Source organism: Plecotus auritus, assembly GCF_963455305.1.
Source record: "Plecotus auritus genome assembly, chromosome: 6".
NCBI classification, from domain to species: Eukaryota; Metazoa; Chordata; class Mammalia; order Chiroptera; family Vespertilionidae; genus Plecotus; species Plecotus auritus.
The window spans coordinates 36,465,910-36,490,471 of record NC_137773.1 but is presented as its reverse complement, the minus strand read 5'-3'; the positions used below and the strand labels follow the sequence as shown (position 1 = coordinate 36,490,471).

General features: G+C 46.4%; 1 protein-coding gene across 3 annotated transcripts in view; it reads right to left on the bottom strand.

The window, feature by feature from the left end:
• Window positions 1-12,462: 12,462 nt before the first annotated feature.
• FSTL4 (follistatin like 4) overlaps window positions 12,463-24,562 on the bottom strand; it is a 332,505-nt gene continuing 320,405 nt past the window's right edge. For 2 of the 3 annotated variants that reach the window (XM_080672858.1, XM_080672859.1), the window contains 2 exons: window positions 18,211-18,320; window positions 14,811-16,159 (listed from right to left, as the gene is read on the bottom strand). In XM_080672858.1, coding sequence (XP_080528984.1) covers window positions 15,460-16,159; window positions 18,211-18,320 — 810 coding nt within the window. In that variant the 3' untranslated portion in view covers window positions 14,811-15,459. Of the gene's footprint in view, window positions 16,160-18,210; window positions 18,321-24,562 lie in introns of all 3 variants that reach the window. The other variant, XM_080672857.1, reaches the window with a different exon arrangement.

Genomic DNA, 24,562 nt, shown 5'->3' with positions numbered 1-24,562 from the left:
TCTGCTCCATCACATGCCCATATCTTGCCATGTTTTCTTTAGGTTAAAAAATAATAGCTAAGATATTAAAGAGACAGTTGAAGTCTACATGCCCTCCCCCTTCCTCTGTTCTCTTCACTCCCACTCCTGAGCTAACCACTGATAAGGATTTTGGGTTGTCTTATCATGTGTGTAGCAACAGGCAATAGATAGTGTATTTTTTTGTGTTTTAAAAACTTTAGGTAAATGACATCCCATTGTGCATATCTTTATGTAATTTGCTTTTATAACTCAACCTTATGTTTTTGAGATTTATTCATGGTAATACATGTAGCTCTCATTCATTCCTTTAACATTCCGTTCTGTGACTAGACCACAATTTATTTATCTGTTCTTTTTCTGATGATCATTTAGGTTGTTTCCAATTCTTCTTTATTATAAGCAGTGGTACTGTGAACATTCTCTGCTTTTTTTTTTACAAATGTGCTGGAGTCTCTCTGAGGTATATACTTAGAAATGTAACTGCTGGATTACACATCTTTAACTTTAGATTTTGCAAAATTGCTTTCCAAAATGGTGGTGCCAATTTGTACTTCCACTAAACATGCGTAAGAGACCCTATTTTCCCAGGAGCTCATCAGCACTGGGTGTTATTGGACTTGTTAATTATTGCCACTCTTATAAGGGTGGAATGTAAACTTAAATAACATTTTCCTGATTATTAATGAAATTAAGTAACTGTTTTTTATTGGCCATCAGGTTTCACTCCTGTGATTTCCATGTTCATATCTTCACCCCATTTTTATCCAACTGTTTTTTTCTTCTAGGAATTTCTTTATGTAGTCTGGATACTAATGCTTTGTTATATGACTTCAAACATCTTCCCTCAGATTGTGGCTTGTCTTCTCCCTTTGCTTATGATGTCTTTGATGGATAGACATTTAAAAATTATTTTAAAAATAGGTAATGTCACATGGTGGGTATAAATGAAATGATTTTCTTTCACTCTTGTCCCCCATCTGCCCAGCTCTGTTATTCATTTCTTATGTACAATCCCTGAATATCTTTGTGCACATGCAAGCAAGGATATGCATATGTCAAATTTATTTATCTTTTCCTGTATGGTCTGTGTTTTTATTTATTTATTTTTAAAAAATATATTTTATTGATTTTTTACAGAGAGGAAGGGAGAGGGGTAGAGAGTTAGAAACATCGATCAGCTGCCTCCTGCACACTCCCCACTGGGGATGTGCCCACAACCAAGGTACATGCCCTTGACCGTAATCGAACCTGGGACCTTTCAGTCCACAGGCTGACGCTCTATCCACTGAGCCAAACCGGTTAGGGCTGGTCTGTGTTTTTAGTTACTTGTTTAAGTCTTTCTTATTCTGAGTTTAGTAATAGTTTATGTTTTCTTCTAAAGGTTTTATATAGTTTTGCTCTAATTTTATCTTAGTTTAATATGGAGAGTTAATTGTTTTAGAACCATGGATTGAATTGCACATATTTTCTCCCTGATTTTTTAAAATCCTACCTCTATGGCACATGTCTGGCTCCCACATGTATATGTGGGCCTGTTTCTGGGATTTCTACTCAGTCCCATTGGTATTTTTACTCATCCCTTCAGCAATATGACCATAATTTAGTTACTATAGCTTTATAAAAAATCTTATCTATAAGATCAACTCTACTTTTCCCCACCACCCAGATTGTCTTGTCTATTCTGGCCTCATTAGAATTAGATTAGATTTAATTGGAATTACATTGAATTTATATATTAATTTGTGGAAAAGTCTATCTTTAGGATATTAAGCCTTTCTAGCCATGAACATAACATATTTCATAATTGATATGTCTTTTAAATAACTTTTATAAGCATACAATCCTATCTAATAAAGAGGGAATATACTAATTAACCATCACTCTGTCACAAAGATGGCTACACCCACAGCTGAGGCCAAGTTCCCATAAGGAGCCTTAAGGAGCAATCAGCAGGGACCTGAGGCTATGCCCTCCCCCACCCCCGTGGGGCTTGACAGGGGACCTCAGGCCACGTTCCCCACCCAGCAGGGCTTGACGGGGGACCTCAAGGTGCACTTGCCATCCTGGTGCTGGGCTAGGGGACCTCATGCCGCACTCCCCACCAGGTGGGGCTTGACAGGGGACTTCAGGCCACGCCCCCCACCCCGGCACCAGGCCAGGGGACCTCAGGCGGTACCCCCCGCCCCAGCAGCGGGCCAGGGGACCTGAGGCTGCGCCCTCCTGCCTGGCGGGGCTTGACAGGGGACCTCAAGGTACCCCCCCAGTGCTGGACTGGGGGACCTGAGGCTGCGAACCCCTACCTGGTGGGGCTTGACGGGGGACCTCAGGCCATGCCCCCCACCCAGTGGGGCTTGACAGGGGATCTCAGGCCATGTCCCACACCTAGTAGGGCTTGATGGGGGACCTCAAGGCACATCCCCCAACCTGGTCTGGGCTGGGGGACCTCAGGCCATGCCCCGTCCTGGCACTGGGCCAGGGGACCTGAGGCTACGTCCCCTGCCCGGCAGGGCTTGACGAGGATGGGACTGGCCGGGTCTGGATCTAGCCCAATTCGGGGGTGGGCGGCCGGGTCTGGATCTCATGTGATTTTGAGGCGAATGTGGGTGGGCGGGGACTTGACTCTGGGTCCTGTGGTGTGCCCCAGACTCTGACAGGAGGAAGGTTTTCATATACATTTTACTAATTTTCTTTCATCTCTGACACTTCTATTATAAAGAATGGGCAAATAGCAATATTAAATTATTTCCTCTAATTAATCCCCTTTTAATGTGCATGAATTTCGTGCACCGGGTCACTAGTTTTCTCTATAAAAACATATACCTTTTGGTTAGATTTATTGTTTTGTACATTGTAGTTTTTAAAAATCCTCACCAGAGGATATTTTCCATTGAGTTTTAGAGAGGATGGAAGAGAGAGGGAAAGACAGAGAGAAACTTCAATGTGAGAGAAACATGGATTGGTTGCCTCCTGCATGCTCCTGACCAGGGCCTGGAGGGGGAGGAGCCTGCAACCGAGGTATGTGTCCTTGACTGGAACCAAACCCGGGACCGTTCAGTCCACAGGCCGATGCTCTATCCACTGAGCGAAACTGGCTAGGGCTGTAAATTGTATTTTTGTATGCTATTAACATTATGCATTATTTAAAAATTACGTTTTCAAACTGTTGCCATTATATAAGATCACAAGTGACTTTTCTACATTTATTGGCAAAGTTGCCAAACTGTCTTATTTGTTCTAAAAGTGTGTTTTTAAAAACTTTTGGATTTTCTATATATCTACATACAGTGTAACTAATAACATTTTTATTTTTCCTTTTTAATCTTCTGCCACCCACCCATCCACCCACCATCCATCCATCCATTCATCTGTGTCCACCCACCCATCCACCCAGCCATATCAGTCAACCAATCATCAATCAATCATATTACTGTACTTGCCAGGGCCTCCAGCACCATCCTAAAAGGAGAGAAAACGGGACATTCTTGATTTGTTGCTGACTAAAGGGAATGAGTTCAACATTTCGCGTTACATATGGTGTAGGTTTCAGTTATTTCTGTCAGTTAATATAACACTAGCTGTTATAACAGCCCTCGGCAGCAAAAGTAAAGTGATATTTTGGTTCACTTAAATTTCAAATCACGTATTTGTGATGGGTGTCCACTTCTCTAATTGATCACACGAGAGACCCACGCTCTTTCCAAGATGTGGCTTCCCAGGCACTAAGGAAGTAGAAGGGGCCACAGGTAGGGGGATTTACCAGTCAGGCCTCGAGTGGTGCACACCACATAGGCCTGCTTCCCAATGGCACTCAGTCTTGTGGCCACATCCAGCTGCAAAGGAAGCTGGATTCTGTAGTCTACCTGTGTGCCTTGAAGGAAGAAGAAATGAAGTTGTGAACAGCTGTGCAGTTTTTGCCACAGTCTGTCCTTTTATTCACCAAATGTTTCTTTCAGTCTCCCTGGTATACATGTAACATTGTACCCTCTCTCCAAGGGACACATGCCAGGTCACACAGAGCCCTTACCTCCAGACCCAGTATCAGGAGACCTCCTGGTGGTGTGCAGGTTCTCCTCCAGGTCCTGACGAGTTTCATGTCAACTGATGATCTCTGAACTCAAAAGACAAGCCCCGGCCTCCCCTTCCCCAGCACACGACCATTGTGGAGTAGTGCAGGATGGAGCCAAGTAGGGATTTCCACTCAGAAGGAAAGAAGAGGACATTCAGAGTAGCAAGGACTGCATGCTGCCAGGCAGGCACGGTGAGGTCCCTCTGCCCACCCAGTGTCTGCCTGTCTGTCTGCTGCCTGTCTGTTTATCTATCTATCTATCTATCTATCTATCTATCTATCTATCTATCTATCTCTATGTCATGTCAGTATTTGCATCCAAAGGGTATTGCTACAAAATTCTCAAAACTGACTTATTTCCTAAGGGAGTTCCTCTCTATTCCTCATTAGTATTTAAAATAAAATCATGAACAGTTTTTGAATTTTATGAAGTGCTTTTTCTGTATCTACTGAGGGGATCATAGATTCTTCTCCTTTAATGTGTGAATATGGTGAAATGCGCGAATAGAGTAGAATCTATCTGTGCTGTGTTACTGGGATATGTTCTTCTTGGTCACGAGGTATTACCTTCTAGGATCTGATTTGCTCGAGTTTTATTCAGAATTTTTCTTTTGTTCATAAGTGAGATTGGCCCACAATTTTCACTTCCTTCACTGTTCTCATCTGGCATTTGTTTTAAGAATTTATTAGTGTCATAAAATGTATTGAGGAGCTTTCTCTTCTATTTTCTGAACCATTTGTGTAAGAACTGTCTCTTAAACTGTCTGGGTCTGGTGTTCTGGGTTTTGTTTTTGTGAGGAGATTAACTATTGATTTGCTTTCTTTTATAGGCTTATTCAGGTTTTCCATTTCTTCATGAGTTCATTTTGGCAAACCATTTTTCTAGGAAATGGTTCTTTTAAGTTTTCGTGTGGATTACCTGAAGTTGTTCATAGTAATTTATGTTTAAAAAAATCTCTGCTAAATCTGTGATAACTGTGTCTTCTCTTTCATTCCTAACATTGTTTATTCTTTCTATCCTGATCAGTCTTGCTGTGGTTTTGCTATATTATTAGTTTCTGCGAAGAACCAGTTTTAAATTTTATTAATCCTTTTTATCATTTGTTTTATATTTTAAAATTTTCTGCTCTTCCCCTTCTTTTGCTTTCTATTTTCTTTGGTTTGACTCTGTTCTTTTTGCAATTTGAGTTGAATGTTCAGATCTATGATGTTATCCTTTTATTCTTTAAGATAGGCATTTTGTCTAATGTACAGATTTCCCTCTCTCTCTTGCTGCATGTGTACCATATAAGTTCTGATCTATATATCTATATCTATATCTATATCTATATCTATATCTATATCTATATCTATATCTATATTATAGATATATTTCTAATAACTTAATTTGAAAAATCTTCTAATTTACATTATGATTTATTTTTTGACTTATGAATTATTTACAATTATACATTTAAACCTCCAAATGTATAGAGAGTCTTTGGTTATATTTTTGTTATTGATTTTTATATTATTGCATTGTGGTCAGAGAACATGTTTTATGATTTTGATTCTGTGGTGTTGAAAATTTTTTTGTGGCATTGTACCTAGAACATAGTTAGTTTTTATTATAGTTTCATGTGAAGTGAAAATATGTGCTTTCTCTGTTGTGAGGTTCCATACATTTATGGACTAAGCTTATTTATTGTGTGGTTCAATCTTCTATATCCTTATCAATTTTTATTTGCTCAAGACAGTTATTAAAAGAGCTATTTTAAAATCTCTTGACATGATGGCAGGTTTTTCAGTTCCTGCTTGTAACACTATCACATTTATTTTGCACATTTTGTGGCTATGTTTTTGGAATTTGTTTTATCTGTCTGGTGAATGGCCACTGTTATCACATACTAACTCTCTTTATCCCTTGTGTTTGCCTTAAAATCTATTGTCAGGTATTGATATGACCAGAAGAGTTTAAAAAGATACTTTTGTATTTGGGTTGTATTTCTAATCCATTGTTTAATGCTTTTCTACTTATGTATTTTATATGGAGATATAATTCACATACCATAAAATCCACCCTGTTACAGTGTGTAGTTAAGAGATCTATAGTATATTCACACAGGTGTGCAACCATCACCACTCTATATTTCCAGACCATTGTTATCTACCCCAAAAGAAACACTGTACCTATTAGCTATCACTCTCCACTTCCTCTTCCCTAGCGCCTGGCAACTCTACTTTCTGCCTCTATGGATTTGCTTATTCTGGACATTTCACATATGTGAAATCATACACTATATGATTGTATGATCTGGCTTCTTACACTCAGTACAATGTCTTCAAGGTTCAGCCAGGTAGTAGCACATGTTGGTACTTCATTCCTTTTTATGGCCAACTAACATTCCATTCTCTGGTCTATCATAAATGTCTACCCACTCATCCATGGATGGACATTGGATTTCCCAATCCATTATTTTCATCTGTATGTATGCTTGTGTCTTCCGAGTTTCTCTTACAAACAGTAGAGCAACATTACATTTCTAAAATTTACTCTAGCAATCTGTCTTTTAACTGGTAAGTTTCTTCCATGGTGATTACTGTCATTGGGATTTATTTCTACTGTCTTATTTTGTTATTTCTATTTATCATGCTATTTGTTTGCTACCTGATTTTCTATTTTGCCTTCTATTGGGCTGATATAGCGGTTTATTATATTTTGAGTGTTTTAATTCCCTTTCTCTCCATCTATTGGTTTGGAAAGCTTACACCCAATTGCAAAGACAAAAAAAAAATCTTTTCTTCCTGAACAACAAAAGGGCTTTAGAATATTTCTCTTGGACGACTCCTCTCTCATCTTATGTGTAACCCATTTTTATATTCCACTCTACACTTAATAATTCTTACTGTTTCACTGATTTAGATGTTTATACTTAAAAAAATCAATTTCTTAAATTCCCTTCCTTTCTTCTCAGCTTAATTTCAGTCTTCTGGAAGTACACACTTTAGTAGCTTTTCTGGTAATACGTCTGGGTTACTGTTACTTTCTCTAAGCAGTGTGCAGACATCCTATCTAATAAAAGAGTAATATGCAAATTGACTGCACCTCCGCTACATCCACAAGCCACTCCCACCAGCCAATCAGGAGCAAGTATGCAAATTAACCCAACCAAGATGGCTGTGGCTACAGAGCGAGCAGGAGGCTTGGGTTTCCCTGGCAATGGAGGAAACCAAGCTTCCCGCACACCTTGGCTGGCTGTGGACTCCACTCAAGGTTACAAAGTTTCAATTATAGAAGATAAATAAATCCCAACAAAAATGGCTGCGGCCACTGAGTGAGCAGGAGGCTTGGGTTTCCCCGGTGATGGAGGAAACCAAGCTTTCCGCCCGCCCTGGCCTTCCCTACCTCTGCTCAAGGCTACAAAGTTTCAATTATAGAAGATAAATAAATCGCAGATACCAGGGCCTCCTCTTGAGTTGCCAGGGGGTGTGGCCGGCCTGCAAACCACCACAGGCCCCTTACCCAGGCCATCCCACGCCCCAAGGGAACCCCCACCCTGATCTGGGACACCCTTCACCAGGCCTCTATCCTATCTAATAAAAGAGTAATATGCAAATTGACCGTCACTCCTACATACAAGATGGCTGCCCCCATGTGGACACAAGATAGCCACCACAAGATGGCCAGTAGGGGAGGGACCAGGCCTGCAAGGTAGGGCAGTTGGGGGTGATCAAGCCTGCAGGGGAGGGCAGTTAGGGGTGACCAGGCTGGCAGGGGAGGGAAGTTGGGGGCAACCGGGCCTACAGGGAAGGTCAGTTGGGGGTGGACCCAGGCCTGCAGGGGAGAGCAGTTGGGAGGGGCCAGGCCTGCAGGGGAGGGCAGTTAGGGGCAATCAGGCTGGCAGGGGAGTGGTTAGAGGGTGATCAGGCTGGCAGGCAGAAGCAGTTAGGAGCAATCAGGAAGGCAGACAGGAGCAGTTGGGAGCCAGCACTCCTGGATTGTGAGAGGGATGTCCGACTGCCTGTTTAGGCCCGATCCTACCAAATTTTGTGCACCGGGCCTCTAGTTATTCCATATTTTCTGTGTTTTCCTATTGCTGTTGAGTCTGTCAGTTTGCTGCTTCTGTGTAGGGAGAGTGTATTTTCTCTTTGGCAATCTGCTTTCACTGCCAGTGCGAGTTTATTTTAATTTTTCCTGCTCAGCACCCATTCCCCGTCTTTTGATTCATGTTTTTCATCACCTTGCAGCCATTATTGCTGATTATTGCCTTTGTTCAAACTCATGGTTCTTTCCTTGGACCTCCTAATAGATGTGTGTTGTTTTCACTTGTCGACTATATTTTTTAACTCTCTGCTTTATATTTGCCATCTCTTTATCTCTTTGCGTTACATGCAGAACAGTGGAGATATAAAATGGAGATAATAGCACCCCCTGTTTGTTGGGGTGCTTATCACAGGGCCTGGTACATAGTAGGTTACTTCCCTAGGAGAAAGGGGAACAACGTTTTGTTTATGTCATTGTGAGAATTAATTTTATGTGTCAACTTGGCTAGGCTAGATACTTGGTCAAACACTATTCAAGATGTACCTATGAAAGTATTTTTTGTTAATGAGATTAATACCTAAATCAATAGACTGTGAGTGAAGTAGATTATCCTCCACAGTGTGGGTGGGCCTCACCTGACCAGTGGAAGGCCTTAAGAGGGAAAGACGCTCCTCCAAGAAGGGGAAATTCAGCCAGCAAACTGCCTTTGGGCTTGAACTGTACTCTTTCTGGTTCTCCAGCTGCCAACCTAGCCTATTCTACATTTACATGAGCCAGTTCCTTAAAATCAATTTCTCCTCTCTCTTCCCATCTCTCTCCCCCCTCTACACACACACACACACACACACACACACACACCTACACACACACCTCTATACCTATTGGTTCTGTTTCTCTGGAGAACCTATACTAAGTCATGGGGCAGTGGACTTGAAGCTCACCAAGGGCAGGGTCTGTCTTCTCTGTCCAACCCTCTATCCCTGGCACCTAGCAGTTCTGGCACATAGTAGGTGCTCCACGTTAGTAGCCTGGTGGTTACCAAACACTTTATACCTTCTTCATGGTAGCTGGAATGTTGGCTCTAGTGAGAACCGAGAGGGACTAGAGTCAAGAATAGATTAGAGTCTGGGGACTGTGGTGAATTTAAAGGGGCTGCCAAGGCAGGTGATGAGAAGTTTTGAACCAGATGTTGGTTGAAGCTAAAACTTCAACATGGAGAAAAAAGACTTCCGGGTTCAGGTGCCTGCCTTTGTTCAGAAGCTCTTTAGACCAGGCCAGAGTAGGGGCCATCTCACTTTGACCATCATGCACCTGTAATGGTGATGGAGAAGGACCCCAAGGTCCTTCCGTATCAGTTCTCATTTTAACAACCTCCAACAGACTGGCCCCAGAAAGAGTTGACCTATCTCAAGTTTTATTGTAAAATCCTCGAAAAAGAGCATTTACAATGACAGTCCTTTATGATAATTTGTGAATCATCTTTATATCAAGTGGTACTGCAAATACAGGTGTGTTCAATACTGTGTGATACGTCAAAGTAAACACAACTTATTTCAAATGCCACATACAGTTACAGTGTTGGTACAAATTTCTACTAAAGTTGATGTATTAAAAATAATTTATATATATTTTATAAATAAGGAAAAATTCACATGTATAGTAATTACAGGAGGCCTTTTGAGAAATACGGTGATTACAGAAAATATATTTTGGAGTCTACACAACTGCTCAAAATAATGTAATCTGCCTTGACATGAGAGATCTGAAAGTTTTCTGAGGTGGGGCTGGATGAGACTCTACAGGACAAGTGGGGTGTGTGTGAGTTCATATTTTGAAGGGCATTCAGCTACACTACAGCAGGAAGCAGTGTGTGTGACCATTCCAGCAAAACTCCATGCCCAGTTCTGCTTCCGGGTCATCGCACAGGTCTTCAGAAAGCGTGGGCAGTCGGGGGAAGCAGGGCGCGCAGGGGCCAGGCCAGGAAGGGGCAGGGGCTGGGCAGTGGGGTGTGGGCCTGGGGGCTCCACGAAAGGGTGTGCCGTGGCTCTGGCGTGGGTGACTTGCAGACCTGTTGTCCCTCACCTCTCTGAAGCAGCTGTAGTAAACAGGGACCAGCAACTCTTAAACCTCGGGCAGATGTCATGCTGGGCAGTGGATGAAGGTTTAGACTTAGGGAGTTTTCTCACTTGAGAGCTCTTGGGCCCTGTAACCAGCCAATCCTGGTGGCCCTTCCTTAGAAATGAAGCTCTGATCTTGAAGAGTCCCCCAAAAGGCAGCATTCTCCGATCCTTCCATGATGACATGTGGACATGAGGACAGCACGTGTCACCTGGTTTGGGGTAGGGGCGAGTCAACGGTTATTGCTTTGTGGAGTGCAGGCTAAGCCCTCTAGAGCCCTCTAGGTCATGGCCCACATTCTCTGGGGCCCCATGGGGAAGGGATGGTTTTACATTAGTTAAGATGAGCTTGAAAAGAGGGGTGTGTGAATTGTGGCTTAGTCAAAAACCCCCACAAAAACATGCTCAATATTGTGGTGCTGGTTAAAGAAGCCTTGTGAATTTTGGAGACCAATTCCCATTCTCCCTGTATTTGCCATAATTTCACACACCATGTATAGTTAAATTCCCACTCGCTGCGCACAGCTCCAAAGGATGTGTGAGACCATGCTTGCTGGGCTCCTGCTGACTGCCAGGTGGCTGGTGCCTGGAGCCTGCAGGCCCAGGGAAGATGCTCAGGTCCTCCAGTGACTTGGCTGGTCATCTGGTGGAGACCACAGCAGGAAGTGGGTTGTATTCCGACAGGTATTTGGGGTCTTGCAGTCACAACTTGAGGAGGCATTTTCCCATTAAAAATTTTAAAGCATCTCTGTCCTGTGATCTCTAAGATTCTGCAGAAGAAACCAAGGCAGCTCGTGACTTTCTAGAAAAACTGCTTTGCCTACATGCCAGCCTGGGAGGAAAGAAACAAAAGCATCTGGCCCTGTGAATGACTGCTTACTTCTACCCCAAAGCAAGGGGCTGGGGTGGCAGTGAGGTCAGTTGCCTTTTGAATTGAAGGAGCAGGAGGCTCAAGGCAGAGGGAGGAAGCAGGAAAAGCAGAGAATAGAGTTGGAATGGCGGGAGGTGTCGCTTAGGCCCTCTCAGGGATGAGGCTGGCGCAGATGTCCCGGTCTCTGTCCCCGTCAACAGTTTCTGTCTGATAGTAGCTGACTTTCCCGACGTTCTGATTTCTCTCTAGTCTTGCTCACCTGACTCCAAAGGGCTGCAAGCAAGTGTTTGGGGGGTGGGATTCTGGGCAGCAAGGGGCTGTGCCCCATGGGTTCTGATTGCACTTGGAGTGGGATCTACATCCTGGGTCGGGGAGGATGGCAAAGGATTCCATGTCAGCATTGTCGTCATCCCCGTCACCAGTCTGGCTTCCTGGCATGGGGGCAGCGCCTGGCGGTGCTGGGTGCAGGGAGGAAAGCGTGAGGTAGATTGGCGGATGTGTAGGAGGGAGGTGGCGCAATCAGCTCTCCGGCGGGCCTGCTTCTGAAGAGGAGGATCAGAGAGAGCGAGCTATGGGGTTTGGTGATGAGGATGGTTCAGTGTCCATGGAATTTGAATAAAACACATTCTGAGAAATCCATCGATTACTTTTTAAGCCCCTTGTAGAAAAATATATCCAGAATGAATCTGTTTCACATCTCAGTTCTGAAATTGCCTTTAGTTCACAGGTTATTGGTCAACAGAAAACAAGAAGTTGTGGCTGACAAAGCTGATTCCAGGCTGCTTTCCTACATGAAGTCTCCGTCATTACCATTCTCTAGCGCAGCAGGTGGGTCTCTGCTTTATTTGGGGTGAAAAGTGTCCTCCAGGGCACCTACCTGGAGCCGGGAGGTGGGGAGAGGGCCGGGCTGGGTGGGAATGGCAGGGACTGAGCTGCTGTGTCTGGCGATGCTATCTTTAGATCAAAGCACTTGGAGCTTGCTAGTAGCGGTTGGCCCCAGCCAAGTTCTTAAAGGGCTCTCCTGGCTACTTCCGGGGACTTGGGCTAATAGGACCCGTGAATGACTTGGAGACTTAAGATAAAAGCCCGGGCCAGCCCCAGGCCGGACTCGCTGGGTCAGGGTTGCTGGGGCCAGCATTTGCAGCATCATGGGTGGTCCACGCCCAGGCCTACTTGTGCAGAAAGTCCACACAGTCATCTAGAAACAGACTCCCTCTTCTACCACCAGTAGCTGGGTGGGCTTTTGGACCTGGGACCTCCACGTGGGCTCACTATGAGGATGAGGGCCTCCAATTCAAAGCCTTCATGTCACCACAGGTGTTATTTGTGTTTGTTATTCCAAAGAAAGAAAACAATCTATGTTGAATTTTGGTGAAATTTTATTTCAGAATTCAGGAATGTTGGGATAGTGAGTTCACTGTTTAAGTGGCCTTTTTGGTGATTCTTTTGGTAAAATGAATCCTCCTTTAATGTGAAAAATGAGTAGTTGATCTTTTGTGTTCATCACAAGGATTGCTGGCTGGGTTTGCTTCCAGGCCCACCTGTTGTGATGACTTCTGACCCCAGTTGGTTTCAAATTGTGTTCCATGAGCCAGCCTGTTCCCTGCCTCCCACTCAAGCAGCTCTTCTGGAAAGCATCTACCCGCGAGCCTTTGTGAATTTGCACATTTCGCAGTTTTCAGGCCCGTGATTCCTTTCTCCAGTCCAGCTGTGTCTGGCACGTGGGCAGCGAGATGGGAGCTGCACCGTGAGGACAAAGAGAGGCAGATGTGCTTTTCCGGCACACTCGGCAAACGGGAGGGACAGGGCGGTGGGGGGTGGGGGGGAGGAGCAGATGCTGCGGGGTCGCTCCCAGCTTAAAAGGCCAGTTGGGATCAGTTCAGTCTTCTTCTTAGGGATCTGCAACCCAGAGGGGCCGCGTTTGAGCACGGCTGTCAGCGGGCTCCCCTCAGGTGGGTGTGGGGGCGTTTTTCTGCCAGGCGCTGCCACAGTTTAGGTTTTTCCGGAGGGTGAAGCTCATGGAAGTTGGAGAATTTCTGTGATTAGAGTGGGAGTTTGGAAGTAAATGTGTCAAGAGATTGAGGGAAGAATGAAAAGAAGCCCTAACCGGTTTGGCTCAGTGGATGGAGCGTCGGCCTGCGGACTGAAGGGTCCCAGGTTTGATTCCGGTCAAGGGCATGTACCTTGGTTGCAGGCACAGCCCCAGTAGGGAGTGTGCAGGAGGCAGCTGATCAATGTTTCTCTCTCATCGATGTTTCTCTCTCATTGATGTTTCTAACTTTCTATCCCTCTCCGTAAAAAATCAATAAAATATATTAAAAAAAAATAAAAGGGTGAGAACCATTCATCCCAGTTATTGTGTAACTGAATATGAGGCTTTTGAAGACAGTTTCCTCAACCTATATCTACATATTGTACCTTTAGAAAAAAATCTAAAATGTGAATGTACATGTTTAGACACTCTCCTGAGAACTGTAGGAAACAGGTGTCTGGTGGACCAAGATACAAGAGACGCATAAGAAGATGGCTGATCTCAGGAAACGTGGCGGGGGTGGGGCGCATACAGGTGGGCTAGGCAGTCAGGTGGGAGGGAAAGGGGGCTGTGTATTGACTGAGGCAGGGTCTTGCCTTCCTTTCCCCGAAAAGGGCCGTTCCTCAGCAGCACAGGAAATCAGCACTAAGGTGTCTGTGATGGGACCACCTCTTCCAACTCAGGTGGTTAGAAAGGCGATCATTCAAGCCAGTGAGTGGGCCGGTATGTTTTGGCAGCTGATGTGAGAAGGAAAGCAGTGTTCTGAGAACCCAGGGAGCCTCTTTCTTGCTGAGATTCTTCAACACAGGCTGTCTTCCCAAAGCTGTTGGGTTGTACTGAGAGCCCACCTTCGCCCAAGACACATGGGAATAGTTCAGTAGAATAATAACCAGCCTGCATCCGTCTGATTCTGAGATTTGGAGTGTGTGCCACTGGGGAGACAGGGAGCCGTGTGTAAGAAGAAATACTGGAACCCACCCTGTACTAACTGTGCTGCGATGATGCAGGGATGAGGGGCACCAGAGCTGAGCGCAAGGGCCACAGGCAGAGAGGAAATTGGTTTTTAAAAGGGAACCTGCCTGGACACCACTGTGTCCTTGGGGTTTCAGCAGTGAGTCTGGAGGTTGCTATTCTGCAGGCTGCCCACACCTTGCCAGGCTAGCCCAATCTGCCTTGAATCTGAGCCTGGCTAATAAAATGTCCTCCTTCCAGCCCTAGGCGATTTGGCTCAGTGGATAGAGCGGCGGTCCACAGACTGAAGGGTCCCAGGTTCGATTCCGGTGAAGGGCATGTACCTCGGTTACAGGTTTGATCCTTGGCCCTGGTTGGGGTGCATGCAGGAGGCAACCAATTGATGTTTCTCTCTTTCTCTCCCCTTTCCTTCCACTCTCCCTAAAAATCCATAGAAAAATATCCTCAAGTAAGGATTAACTAACAATGTCCCCCTTCCATGGTGAAAAGCAGGCACACAGGGTTTATCCTAGTTTCTTGGGGTCCCAGCACAGAACGCAGTCTTTGCCATTGTGGTGACTGATATGTACTTGGGGGTGTCAGTGCTCTAGGGGACCATTCCTCCTTGATAACCACTGTTCTTTCTGGCTGGGGGACCTGGGGTGGTGACTCTCAGAGACTTGGCCCAAGGCAGGGACGAACAGAGCGGGACCTCGGAGAGCATCTTTCTGCTTACTAGCATTTGAGATTATAAAAAATTATTTTTTAATCAAAATTTCCAAAATAAAGTGAGTGATTTCCCCACCCCACAAGCTGCAGTAAGTCTTACTGGCTCTCTCTCAGGCGTACAACAAGTCACATGGAAAGAAAAGCAGGAAGCAGCTGCGAAGGAGGAAAGGAGCAGAGCGAGGGCAGGTGTGGCTCTCCAGCCCCGAGCGAGGCCCCTGCTCCTGGCGGGCCATGTCCAGGCCTGGTCTCAGGCCCCTCCGCAGGGTGCAGTCTGGCTGGGTCTGGCGGTAAAGGAGAATGACTACGTGAAGGCAACCGATGGAAGTGCCCGCCTGGAGAGCAGGAGCGCCGGGTTCCACGGCGTCCCCAGTCACATGGCGTGGAGCTGGGCACGGCAATGCCTCCTTTACACAGCAGCGTGTGTTCTCACCGCAGCCCAAGGCTCACCTCATCCTTCCTGACGAGAACACCGCAACCTGGTGAGCAGCGCATACCTTAGACAAGGAAACTTGCAAGGAGACCAGTGTCGAACCACGAAGCGAATACAGGTTTTTGCTTTTGTCTGTAAAAATGTACAGGGCGCCAGCTTGGGGCTGTGGTGTCAGGACGAGGTGGGGCCCGGTGGCCCGGGCTCTGCGCTGGCCTCCTTCATACCTCGCCCACCCACACCACCGTGGTCCCCCGCTTTACGCCCGATACCTCACACCGCAGCGTGTTTTGTCGCCCGTTGATGAGGAACAGTGACTCCCGGGCTGGCGTGAGGAGGTACTGTCCGAACAGCCCGCTGTCCCTCATGATCCTGCGGGGCCCTCCCCAGGGCCCGGCTGGCCCCGAGGGCGGCTCCTTGAAGTTCTTCAGCATGCCCGCCTTCCCCGTGGCCAGCTCCAGGAACAGGAGGTCCGGCTCTGCCTCCAGCGTGGCGTAGACGCAGTACTGATTGCTGTGGGTGAAGGAGCGCTGGAACGCCACGTCGGAGATGCCCTGGCTGATCTTCAGGTCGTAGAGTGTCCGGATCTCCCCCCGCAGCGTGACCTCCTGCACGTGCAGCCGGGGGCTGGCAGCGGCAGCGCTGACCACGAAGCGTCCGTCGGGGGACGTGTGTGGGGTGCCGGTCACGTCACCGTTGGGGCCGACCACGGCGTCCGTGACACTGTCGATGAGCAGCTGTGGAGCGACAGTGGCGCGGTCCCGGCGGCACTGCACGAAGAAGTAGCCGCCCAGGTGGGTGTGGGCCATGGCCTGCGGCAGGCAGCCGTGCCGCTGCAGCCCGATGGTCTTGAGGAGCATCAGCGTTTCCAGGTCCACCTTGTGAACTGCAGGGTCAGACTTGTTGAAGATGAAGCCGAACCTGGGAGGGGAGAACTGAGGTCAGAGGTCAGAGGCCTTTCGGGGTCGGGGATCTGTCATTCCTCTCACAGGATTGCAGCCTGTCCCTCTATCATAATCCTTCAGGGATCTGACAGCCCCTGGAGAAGAGCTACCATTCTGCAGGGGACGGCTTCCTAAGTGATGCATCTGCGATCGCAAACAGGAGGGGTTACAAAGGTTCCTGGTCGGGCGCTTTCGTGCACACACTCATCTTTAGAAATGGTGCAGGAGGGTAAAAGTGCCTGCCACTGCGTCTCCCTGAGGCCTCGTGCCAGCTGGGAAGGGGTGGCCTGTGCCTGCAGGGAAAGGACAGCGTGTGCCCAGACTCGGCCTGCGACGAGGACGCGGGAGGAGAGCCTCCATCCCCGCTGGGTTCTGGACTAACTGGTGAGTCGGGATTGGAGGACACAGACTCAGTGAAGCCCAGGTCTCCTAAGAGTTCCCTCTCCCTGGGGACAGGAAGGGCAGCCCCTCTCCTGCCACATGTATGATGCTGGTGGGCAGGGGGCCGAGAGGCGTTTTTCACCTTTGGAGCCAGAAGGCCTGATGCTGCTGAGGGCCCTGCCAGCCGCGGGGCCTGGGGCACTTGCTTTCCCCTCTGAGCCTCCAGGAATCTAAAGAGGGTCGTTCCTCGGAGGGCTTTGGGGAGGACCCAATCTAAGAGGAAGCTTTGGTGGAAGAGCTCAGTGGGTGGTAGCAGCTCACATTTGGACTTCCCGAAATTCCTCACTGGAGGCCGCTTGCTCCATCGTCAAAGGCAGGCCTCCCTTTCGCTCTGAGAGCCTCTCCTAGATCCCTTGCTTTAGAGGTGTTCTGACACTGTGTCACCCCGCGGGAAAGAGGAAAATCGCTTCCACGACTTCCTCTCGAACAGCAGCGCCTCCGAGTGGGGAAAAAGCCCACTTAAGAGCATCTATGAAGCATCCTTAAAGAACCAGCGCATGGAAAGAGCAGGAAAGAAAACCCACTCTTCTAAGGAACTTCAATGTGAAAGCCACACACAGGGGCTGCCGAGTCTCTGCGTTTGCAGGACTCCCAGCTGAATTCAGCTGCTCTGAGGGGTGTCCCCATTTAGAACCACATTAGAGGCTCTTCCCCAGGCACTCACTGCAGTGCAGTGGGGATGGGGGGGGGGGGATCGGGGGGGAGGGCAGAAAGTGGTGATTTTCCTCCTTGGCAAGGATACATGGGTGAGTCCTATTTTTACAAGTTCAGCATCAGCTTGCAACAATGAGTCATTTCTTCCTGGAGAAAGGTGCTTGATGTCAGATTAAAGGAAGGCATAAATAGTGCCACATGACAATTGGGTCTTGATGACTTTATCAAGGGCAGGCTTAGTCTTTGGGCAGCGGTGACTTTACAGAAAGTGTCAGGGGTGCTCTGAAATGAATAGGGGGGAGTGGCCAGGCGGGGAGGAGGTTTGCCGCGGAGGCCAGGGCTGTTATTTGAGGCTCTTCTTTTGAATGGTGGCAACCAGGCACCTAGGGGGCCTTGTTTCCTTGTAGGCCCCCTGCACGGCTGCTCTGCGGGCTCTGAGAGGATCCACGGGCTGTGGTTAGCAGAGAATGAGGCAGGATGGGGCACTCAAAGGAGACCTGGCTGTGCATTTAGTCTGACTGCCAATTCCTGGCTGTGTGACCTTGGCCAGTGTCTTAACTTCTCTGAACCTCAGTTTTCTCATCTGTAAAATAGGGTCGAGACCACTTCTACTAGTTTTTTGTGTCTAGCAAGGAGAGGGTGCTAAATTAACCACTGCTGTTTCTCCTTTCCCCTGTTGTCCTCACCTTGAGGATGCGACTCCTTGACCTCACTGGGCCCCCGAGGACATTAGGAGCTGGGTACCTTCCTGAACTTAACAATTAGAGACTAAAGGTGGGTTCATTTCTCTGTCCCTTCTTGAGGCGGTTCCAAGCCAGCTCAAGAGGAGTGGGGAAGACAGAGACAGGAGTAGGTCCCACCCTGGGCGAAGGTGTCCCTTGCGGGGCACAGCTGGAGCACGCAGTGCCTCAGGGTCTCGCTGGCGGGTCTCACCTGATGTGGTTGATGATGAGGTTTGTTGGAGGAATGAAGAAGTCGTCCACTCCTGCAAAGGGTGTGCGGATGAGGTGCTGGCCCTGGCCGGTGCTGGCTTCCGTGATCACCTATGACAGAGAGCAGGAGTCCTTGTGAGGCCCGTCCTAGTGGGGGCCTGGAAACCTGGAGCCCTCTGCACGCTCCCCAGCGGACAGGCTGCTAGAGAGAGATGATGGACAAGCCACAGTCTTGGGAAGGGGCAGGAGCAGGGTGGAATGGCACAGGCAGGACAGGAAGTGGTGGGACAGGAGGGAGTCGTTCCCGCTGTCTGCTGTGGTGACTGCAGAGCGGGGATTGAGCTGGACTTGTGTTGGGGCTTTGGAGGGCGGTCCCAGAACTGAAGCATCACTCTGCTCAGATACAACTTCCCCGCCAGCAGGGACGCCCCCCTTCTCAACACCTAGGCCTCCCTAGTAAAAGGAGAGAGCCTTCACTAATGAGAATGTGAAGCTGGGGAACTGATGGCGGGTTATTTATTTTCCGTTGATGCCAGGTGCCTGGGCTGGTTTGTGGGGAATCTGTCGCACACTGCTCACCGAGGTGTGCTCCAAGGGCTGTGACTCCGAGAAAGCGGGGATCTGGCAGAGGTCGTGCCACCAGAGGCCTTGTGATCAGGACGACGGGGAGGGTTGTTTCACAAAGGGAGTCGCTGTGAGAAGTTGTACTAATGTGTGTTTGGTACAAATTGGTGAAGTCAGAGCATGGCTGCTGTTTCCCTGGAGGTTACACTTCTCCCATTGGAGGTGACATGAGCCATTCCCTGGCATGTGTCCATGCTGTCTGCACAGGGCCGGACATGATGGCAGTGCGGAACAGTCAAGTGATGTCCGAGGCCAGAGAGGAGGAGAGTGGTCTGCAGGTCCTGCCAGAGCGCTCCCTGTGGGCAGGCCAGGCATCTACCTGCCCATTAGCTACGGAGGCCTTGGGCCTGGGCAGGCCAGAGACCCCGAGCCAGGCAGCCGGTGTCCTCTGCCTTTTCACGTGCACATCAGCCTCCAAGTCCAGGGCCATTGCCCTGAAAGATGGCTGACCTGCCGCCCAGTGAGGAGCTTGGTCAGCTTGTGGGCAATGTTGGCTTGAGGGCCCCACAAGAACAAGCCCAGAGCAGCACAGGAGGCAGAGGCCAGGCCCTAAACAGGGATGTGAGATACTCCCAACCTTCACCTGGTGGCCGTGCACGGAAGGAAGGTCCAGATTTCGGCAGCCTCAGGCCGATGAGCCCGGGCGGGGCTTGGTGACGTCCATGGCTTTCAACCCTGGATGCTGTTTGCTTTTTCGAATGACATTGTCTTCTGGCTCTTACTTTTAGGGTGAAACAAACAGCACCTGGTGTCTCCTCAGGCAGGTGTGAGGGTTGAATCTTTTCCGAACCATGCTTCCCAGGGGTTGGCAGGCAGAATGCCGATTAGAACGACGAGAGCTGTCACTTTCAACCTTGGGGCAGCTCTAAAGCTCTACGGTTGCATTAGGTCATTTTCCTGTGATTAAAAAAGGCCGAATGACACTTCCATGGCAAGTCCGTGCGGAAAAGCTCTGAGCATGAAGGAAGTCTCAGCCTTAGGAAACGGGATCTTGGAGAGTTGAGGGAAAATGCCAGAAAAGTCCAGGAAGCTGTGCAATCCTTGCTTGATAGCAGGCCTGTCATTTTAGCTTATCACAGAGATGGAAAATTACAGGCTGTCAGCGGTCGGTGCCATTCACGCTGCACCACTCTGACACCCTATACTCAGAGGTTACTTCACCAAAACACAGTACAGCGGGCCACTGAGCTGCTGTGGCCATGCCAGCTTCATTGCTCCAACCGGCCTTGAGTTCCTTGGCTTGTGTACCAGCACGTGGCTGGGTGCATCAGGGACTCCAGCGTAATTGTCGAACCCCTCAAAGTGGCTGGCTCTGAGCACTTGGTACAAGAGGTGCGTGTATGTAGCTGCACAGCAGATGTCATTGGCTGGTCAGGGTGGGGTAAGGAAGACTGAGCATCTCCCTCAGAGGGTGGACAAGCCAGCTGAAAAGTGACATTTGGGGAAGGGCAGGGGACAAGGTGTCCTGTGGAACAGGCTGAGGGGCAGCTACAAGTTGGGCCTGGGAGTGAGCGGGTAAGAGAGCGCTGGACGGGAGTCAGGAAGATGCCAAAGGCTCCAACACTGGCTGCTGGGGGAGGACCTCCTTTGTGGAAGCATCTTCCTGTAGTCATAGCGAAGTTTGTGTAGCCAATTCCTTCGTGTTGGGTATTTAGAAACATTAGAATATTATTATTTTTAAATTTATCTTTATTGGTGAAAGCATTACAGATGTATGCTTTGTCGTCCCCCCCCCCGCCCCCTGCATTAATCCCCTCCTCCTTGAATCCACCCCTCCCAAGCCTCTGCCAGACTATTGGCTGTGTCCATGGGCTATGCATCTATGCATATAAGTTCCCTGGTTAATTGCTCCTCCCTCCCCGCCCCCACCTTTGAAATTCATCAGTCTATGATACAGACAATGCAGTAACACATAGCTAAATCTTAGTCCATAGCCATGATCATGGCCTACGGATAAGTTCTGAGAAGTCAAGTTGCTGGATCAAAAAGCACCGTTTTGAAGCTTTTGGTTCACATTTCCAAATTGCTCATCACCAAGGCTATGTCAGTTGATCTTTCTGGAACCCCGGCCGACAGCAATAAAGGTAGGCTTATTCAATCTATCTCATTTTCTTGTCATAGTGCACATTTCCTAGATTTGCCAATTATGGTGATGGAGGACATCATGGTTTAATTATGGAAATTAATTAAAATGCTTTTAGTGCTTTGTCATTTAGGCAAAATTTGCTCTTGGTTTCTGGGAAATAGTCTTCATTATATTTAAGAAGTTTCCTTCTAGTCCTATTTTTAGGTATTTTATTAAGACTGCTGCATTTAATTAAATGCCTTTCAGCATTTATTGGAAATATCATAGTTTTTTTTTTTTTCCTGTTTGTGTTATATATAATGTTGACTGATTTCCTGGGAGCGAACTGTCATTGCATCTGGGAATTTAATTTGTTCCCTACTTCAGCAATTACATGCATTGCTGGACTATACGTCTAACACCATGATTAGAATTTTGCTTTTGTATTCATGAGATTAAAAATAGCATAAAAATATAAACTAATCAGTTTTTATAATTATACTGGTTATTTAAAACAAATAAAGGAGTTGTACATTGCCCCTCATGATCTGAGTTAAAATAATACTAAAATTGTATTTGAAGATTTGAGAATACTCAGATATACATTTTTCTATGACAGACCTTTAATCTTTTAGAAACCTCTCCAAAGATAATTGTTCTAGTTTAAGTTTTCCTTTTCTTAGGTCAGTCTGTTTTTCCCCCCTACATTTTGTAAATAATCATTCATTTCTTCTAGGTTTTAAAATTTGCTGCCCCAGAATTGCAATGTAGTATTATTTTACAATTATTTTCATTCTCCTGTATCTATAGTCATAGCCTTCTTTCATTCTTCATTTTGCCTCTTTTCCTTTACCAGGTGTGAGGATTTTTTTTTTCTGTTTTTTGTTTGTGTTAGATATCTGTTTCTCTATTTGTTCTCTAATTATTTTGTTCCTATTCTTACCAGTTATTTTGTTCTTTTCCTAATATCTTAACACAAATACTTGCTTTGCAGGCTTTGAAGACACAAATATTCCTTGTGTACACTTTCTCTGTCTCCCATAGGTTTTAATGTGAAACAGTCTCTTTTTAATTGCTTTTGAGACAGTTTATAACTTCCCTTTTAATTTCCCCTTTGATCCAATAATGATCTAGGAGTGTTTCCTTATTAGGTCACATTTTATTTAGGTCAGATATTAATTACTTCTAATTATCAGATAATGTAGTCTATAACATCTGTAAAATTTGTAAATGTTTTCTTCGTGATTACTGGTACACTTATTTATATGTGAACATGTGAAAAAACTATTTGCAGATGAAAGGTTTCCTATGTATTAATTAAACCAAGTTCCTTATTCACATTATTTAATTTTTCCATGTCATCATCTTGTCTCCTTGGTATTACAATATAAGTGTATTTTATTTTATTTTTATTTATTTATTTATTTATTTATTTATTTATTATTTTCAAACGCTCTTACGTATTTAGTTGTCATGTTTTTGGAGATCTACTGGCTGTTTGTTGTTGTGTCTCTCCTTATGCTGGTGAGTACCTTTAACCTTAAGTCCCACCTTGTCAGGTACTAATATTACCACTTGTATGTATCTCTTAGCTCCCCTGTCATCACTATTTCTAGGCCTTTAAATTTAATCTCATTATCATTTAGTTTTATGTGTTTCTTGTAAACACATTAGAGCTAGTTTTCTTTCTTTCCTTTTTTTTTTTTAAAGCCCAACCTGATCACCTCTGCTTTTAAGAGAATTCAGTTCTCAGCTATTAATTTCAAACATTCTCTATATCCTCTCTTATCCCAATAAGATGACACTTTTGAGTATTCTTACTCCCTTCGCTCCACTCTATACTCTGTTTTACTAAAATAATTTATCTTTAGTTATAGCCTAGTATCAGGATTTCTTTCAGTGTGTCTCTGCTAATTCTAACATCCTTACTTAGCACTGATTATACATTTCCAGATAGTTTCTCCTCATCCATCTTACATTTAGTTTTAATCCTTACCCAATGATATGTTTTGATTGATTTTGAGAGAGAGAAACATTGATCTGTTGTCTCCTGCATGTGCTTCGACCGGGGATCAAATCCGCAACCTAGGCACGTGCCCTGACCGAACCTGTAACCTTTTGGTATATGGGATAATGCTCCAGCCAACTGAGCCACCCAGCTATGGCATCCATCTTACTTTTAGTTTTACACCGTCCACTCCAGGTTCCTTACTTATGACTGTCTCCTTCTCTGTCTTGATGTCTCTGATCTGGTTCCTCAAACGTGTTCCTCAGGTGTGCACATGAGTGATACGCTGTCCGGATTCTGCATATTCTTATATCTTTCCTTTGTCCTGACAGGTAAGTGATATCTTGGTGGGGTACAGAATTCTTGGACATCAGCCCTTTTATCTAACTAATGTGACTCCACGGTCTTCCAGCTCCTGTTGCAGGTGAGAAGTTCAAGGCCCATCGGATTGTTGTTTCTTCTACAGGTAACTGTTCCTTCTGCCTTGTAAGATTTCCCCTCTACTCTTTTACTAACAAGGGCAGAGATGTGTATTTCTCCTAAGTCTAGCCAGGAAGTTGTAGATCCTCTTGGAATTTTATTCCAAATGTATTAATTTTTAAAAAAATATATATTTTATTGATTTTTTTACAGAAAGGAAGGGAGAGGGATAGAGAGCTAGAAACATCAATGAGAGAGAAACATCGATCAGCTGCCTCTTGCACACCTCCTACTGGGGATGTGCTCGCAACCAAGGTACATGCCCTTGACCAGAATCAAACCTGGGACCTTTCAGTCCGCAGGTCGACGCTCTATCCACTGAGCCAAACCGGTTAGGGCTATTCCAAATGTATTTATGTTGGACTCCATTCCAACAGTTTCCTTTTCTCTTTCTAAACTTCCATGTTCTGAGATGTTGAGTCTCAGTCTCTTCATATATTTGGGTCTCAGTAGAAACCATGTATTTCCCAATTTATCTACTGCAGTCAAAAAATAGAAAAGCATTTTGTTCATTTTTAGTTCCAGAAGAATCTTTTGTGGTGGTCCCTCCCATAGAGTTTCCTCAAGTGCTTTCTTAGAGCTGCCAGAGGGACCAATAAGACCATTTCTATGGGCTTATCCTCCGTTTTGAGTGACCTTTATCTTGGGTCCTAGGAGTTCTAATGGGTTGTTATTATTTGTTGTCAGCTCACGGGGGCTCAGGACTGGTTGATGAGTTCAGTCACCCACATAGTCTCAGTTTGCAGGTGGTGAAGTTGTGCCCTCCCCCTGGTGCAGCAAAGGAAGGCAGGAGGCCAGTCCCTGGAGGAAGATTCTCTAGAGCAGGGTGTTCCTGGCCTCTCACCAGTCTTGGGAACAAGGTGAACTTGGCTCCATCTGCAGCCCTTCTCAGCTGGGGTTCGGAGAAAGAATTAAACCCTAAGGCCTGAGGCATCCATTGTATATAACGATTTACCTTTTCTGTGCATCTAGAATGGTTCCTGCACCATTTTGGGGAGAATTGAGAAAATAGGCATTCAAATTACTTTATGTAGATCTTAATCCTCTCGTGCATCCCTGATGAGAAAGAGACCCCACTCAGCACAGGGGTGGCATGGGTCTTCCCTGGCTGGAGGAATCCCACAGATCTCTGGGCCCCAATCTCTTCCCGGGAGGGGGTACAACAGCTGGAGATGG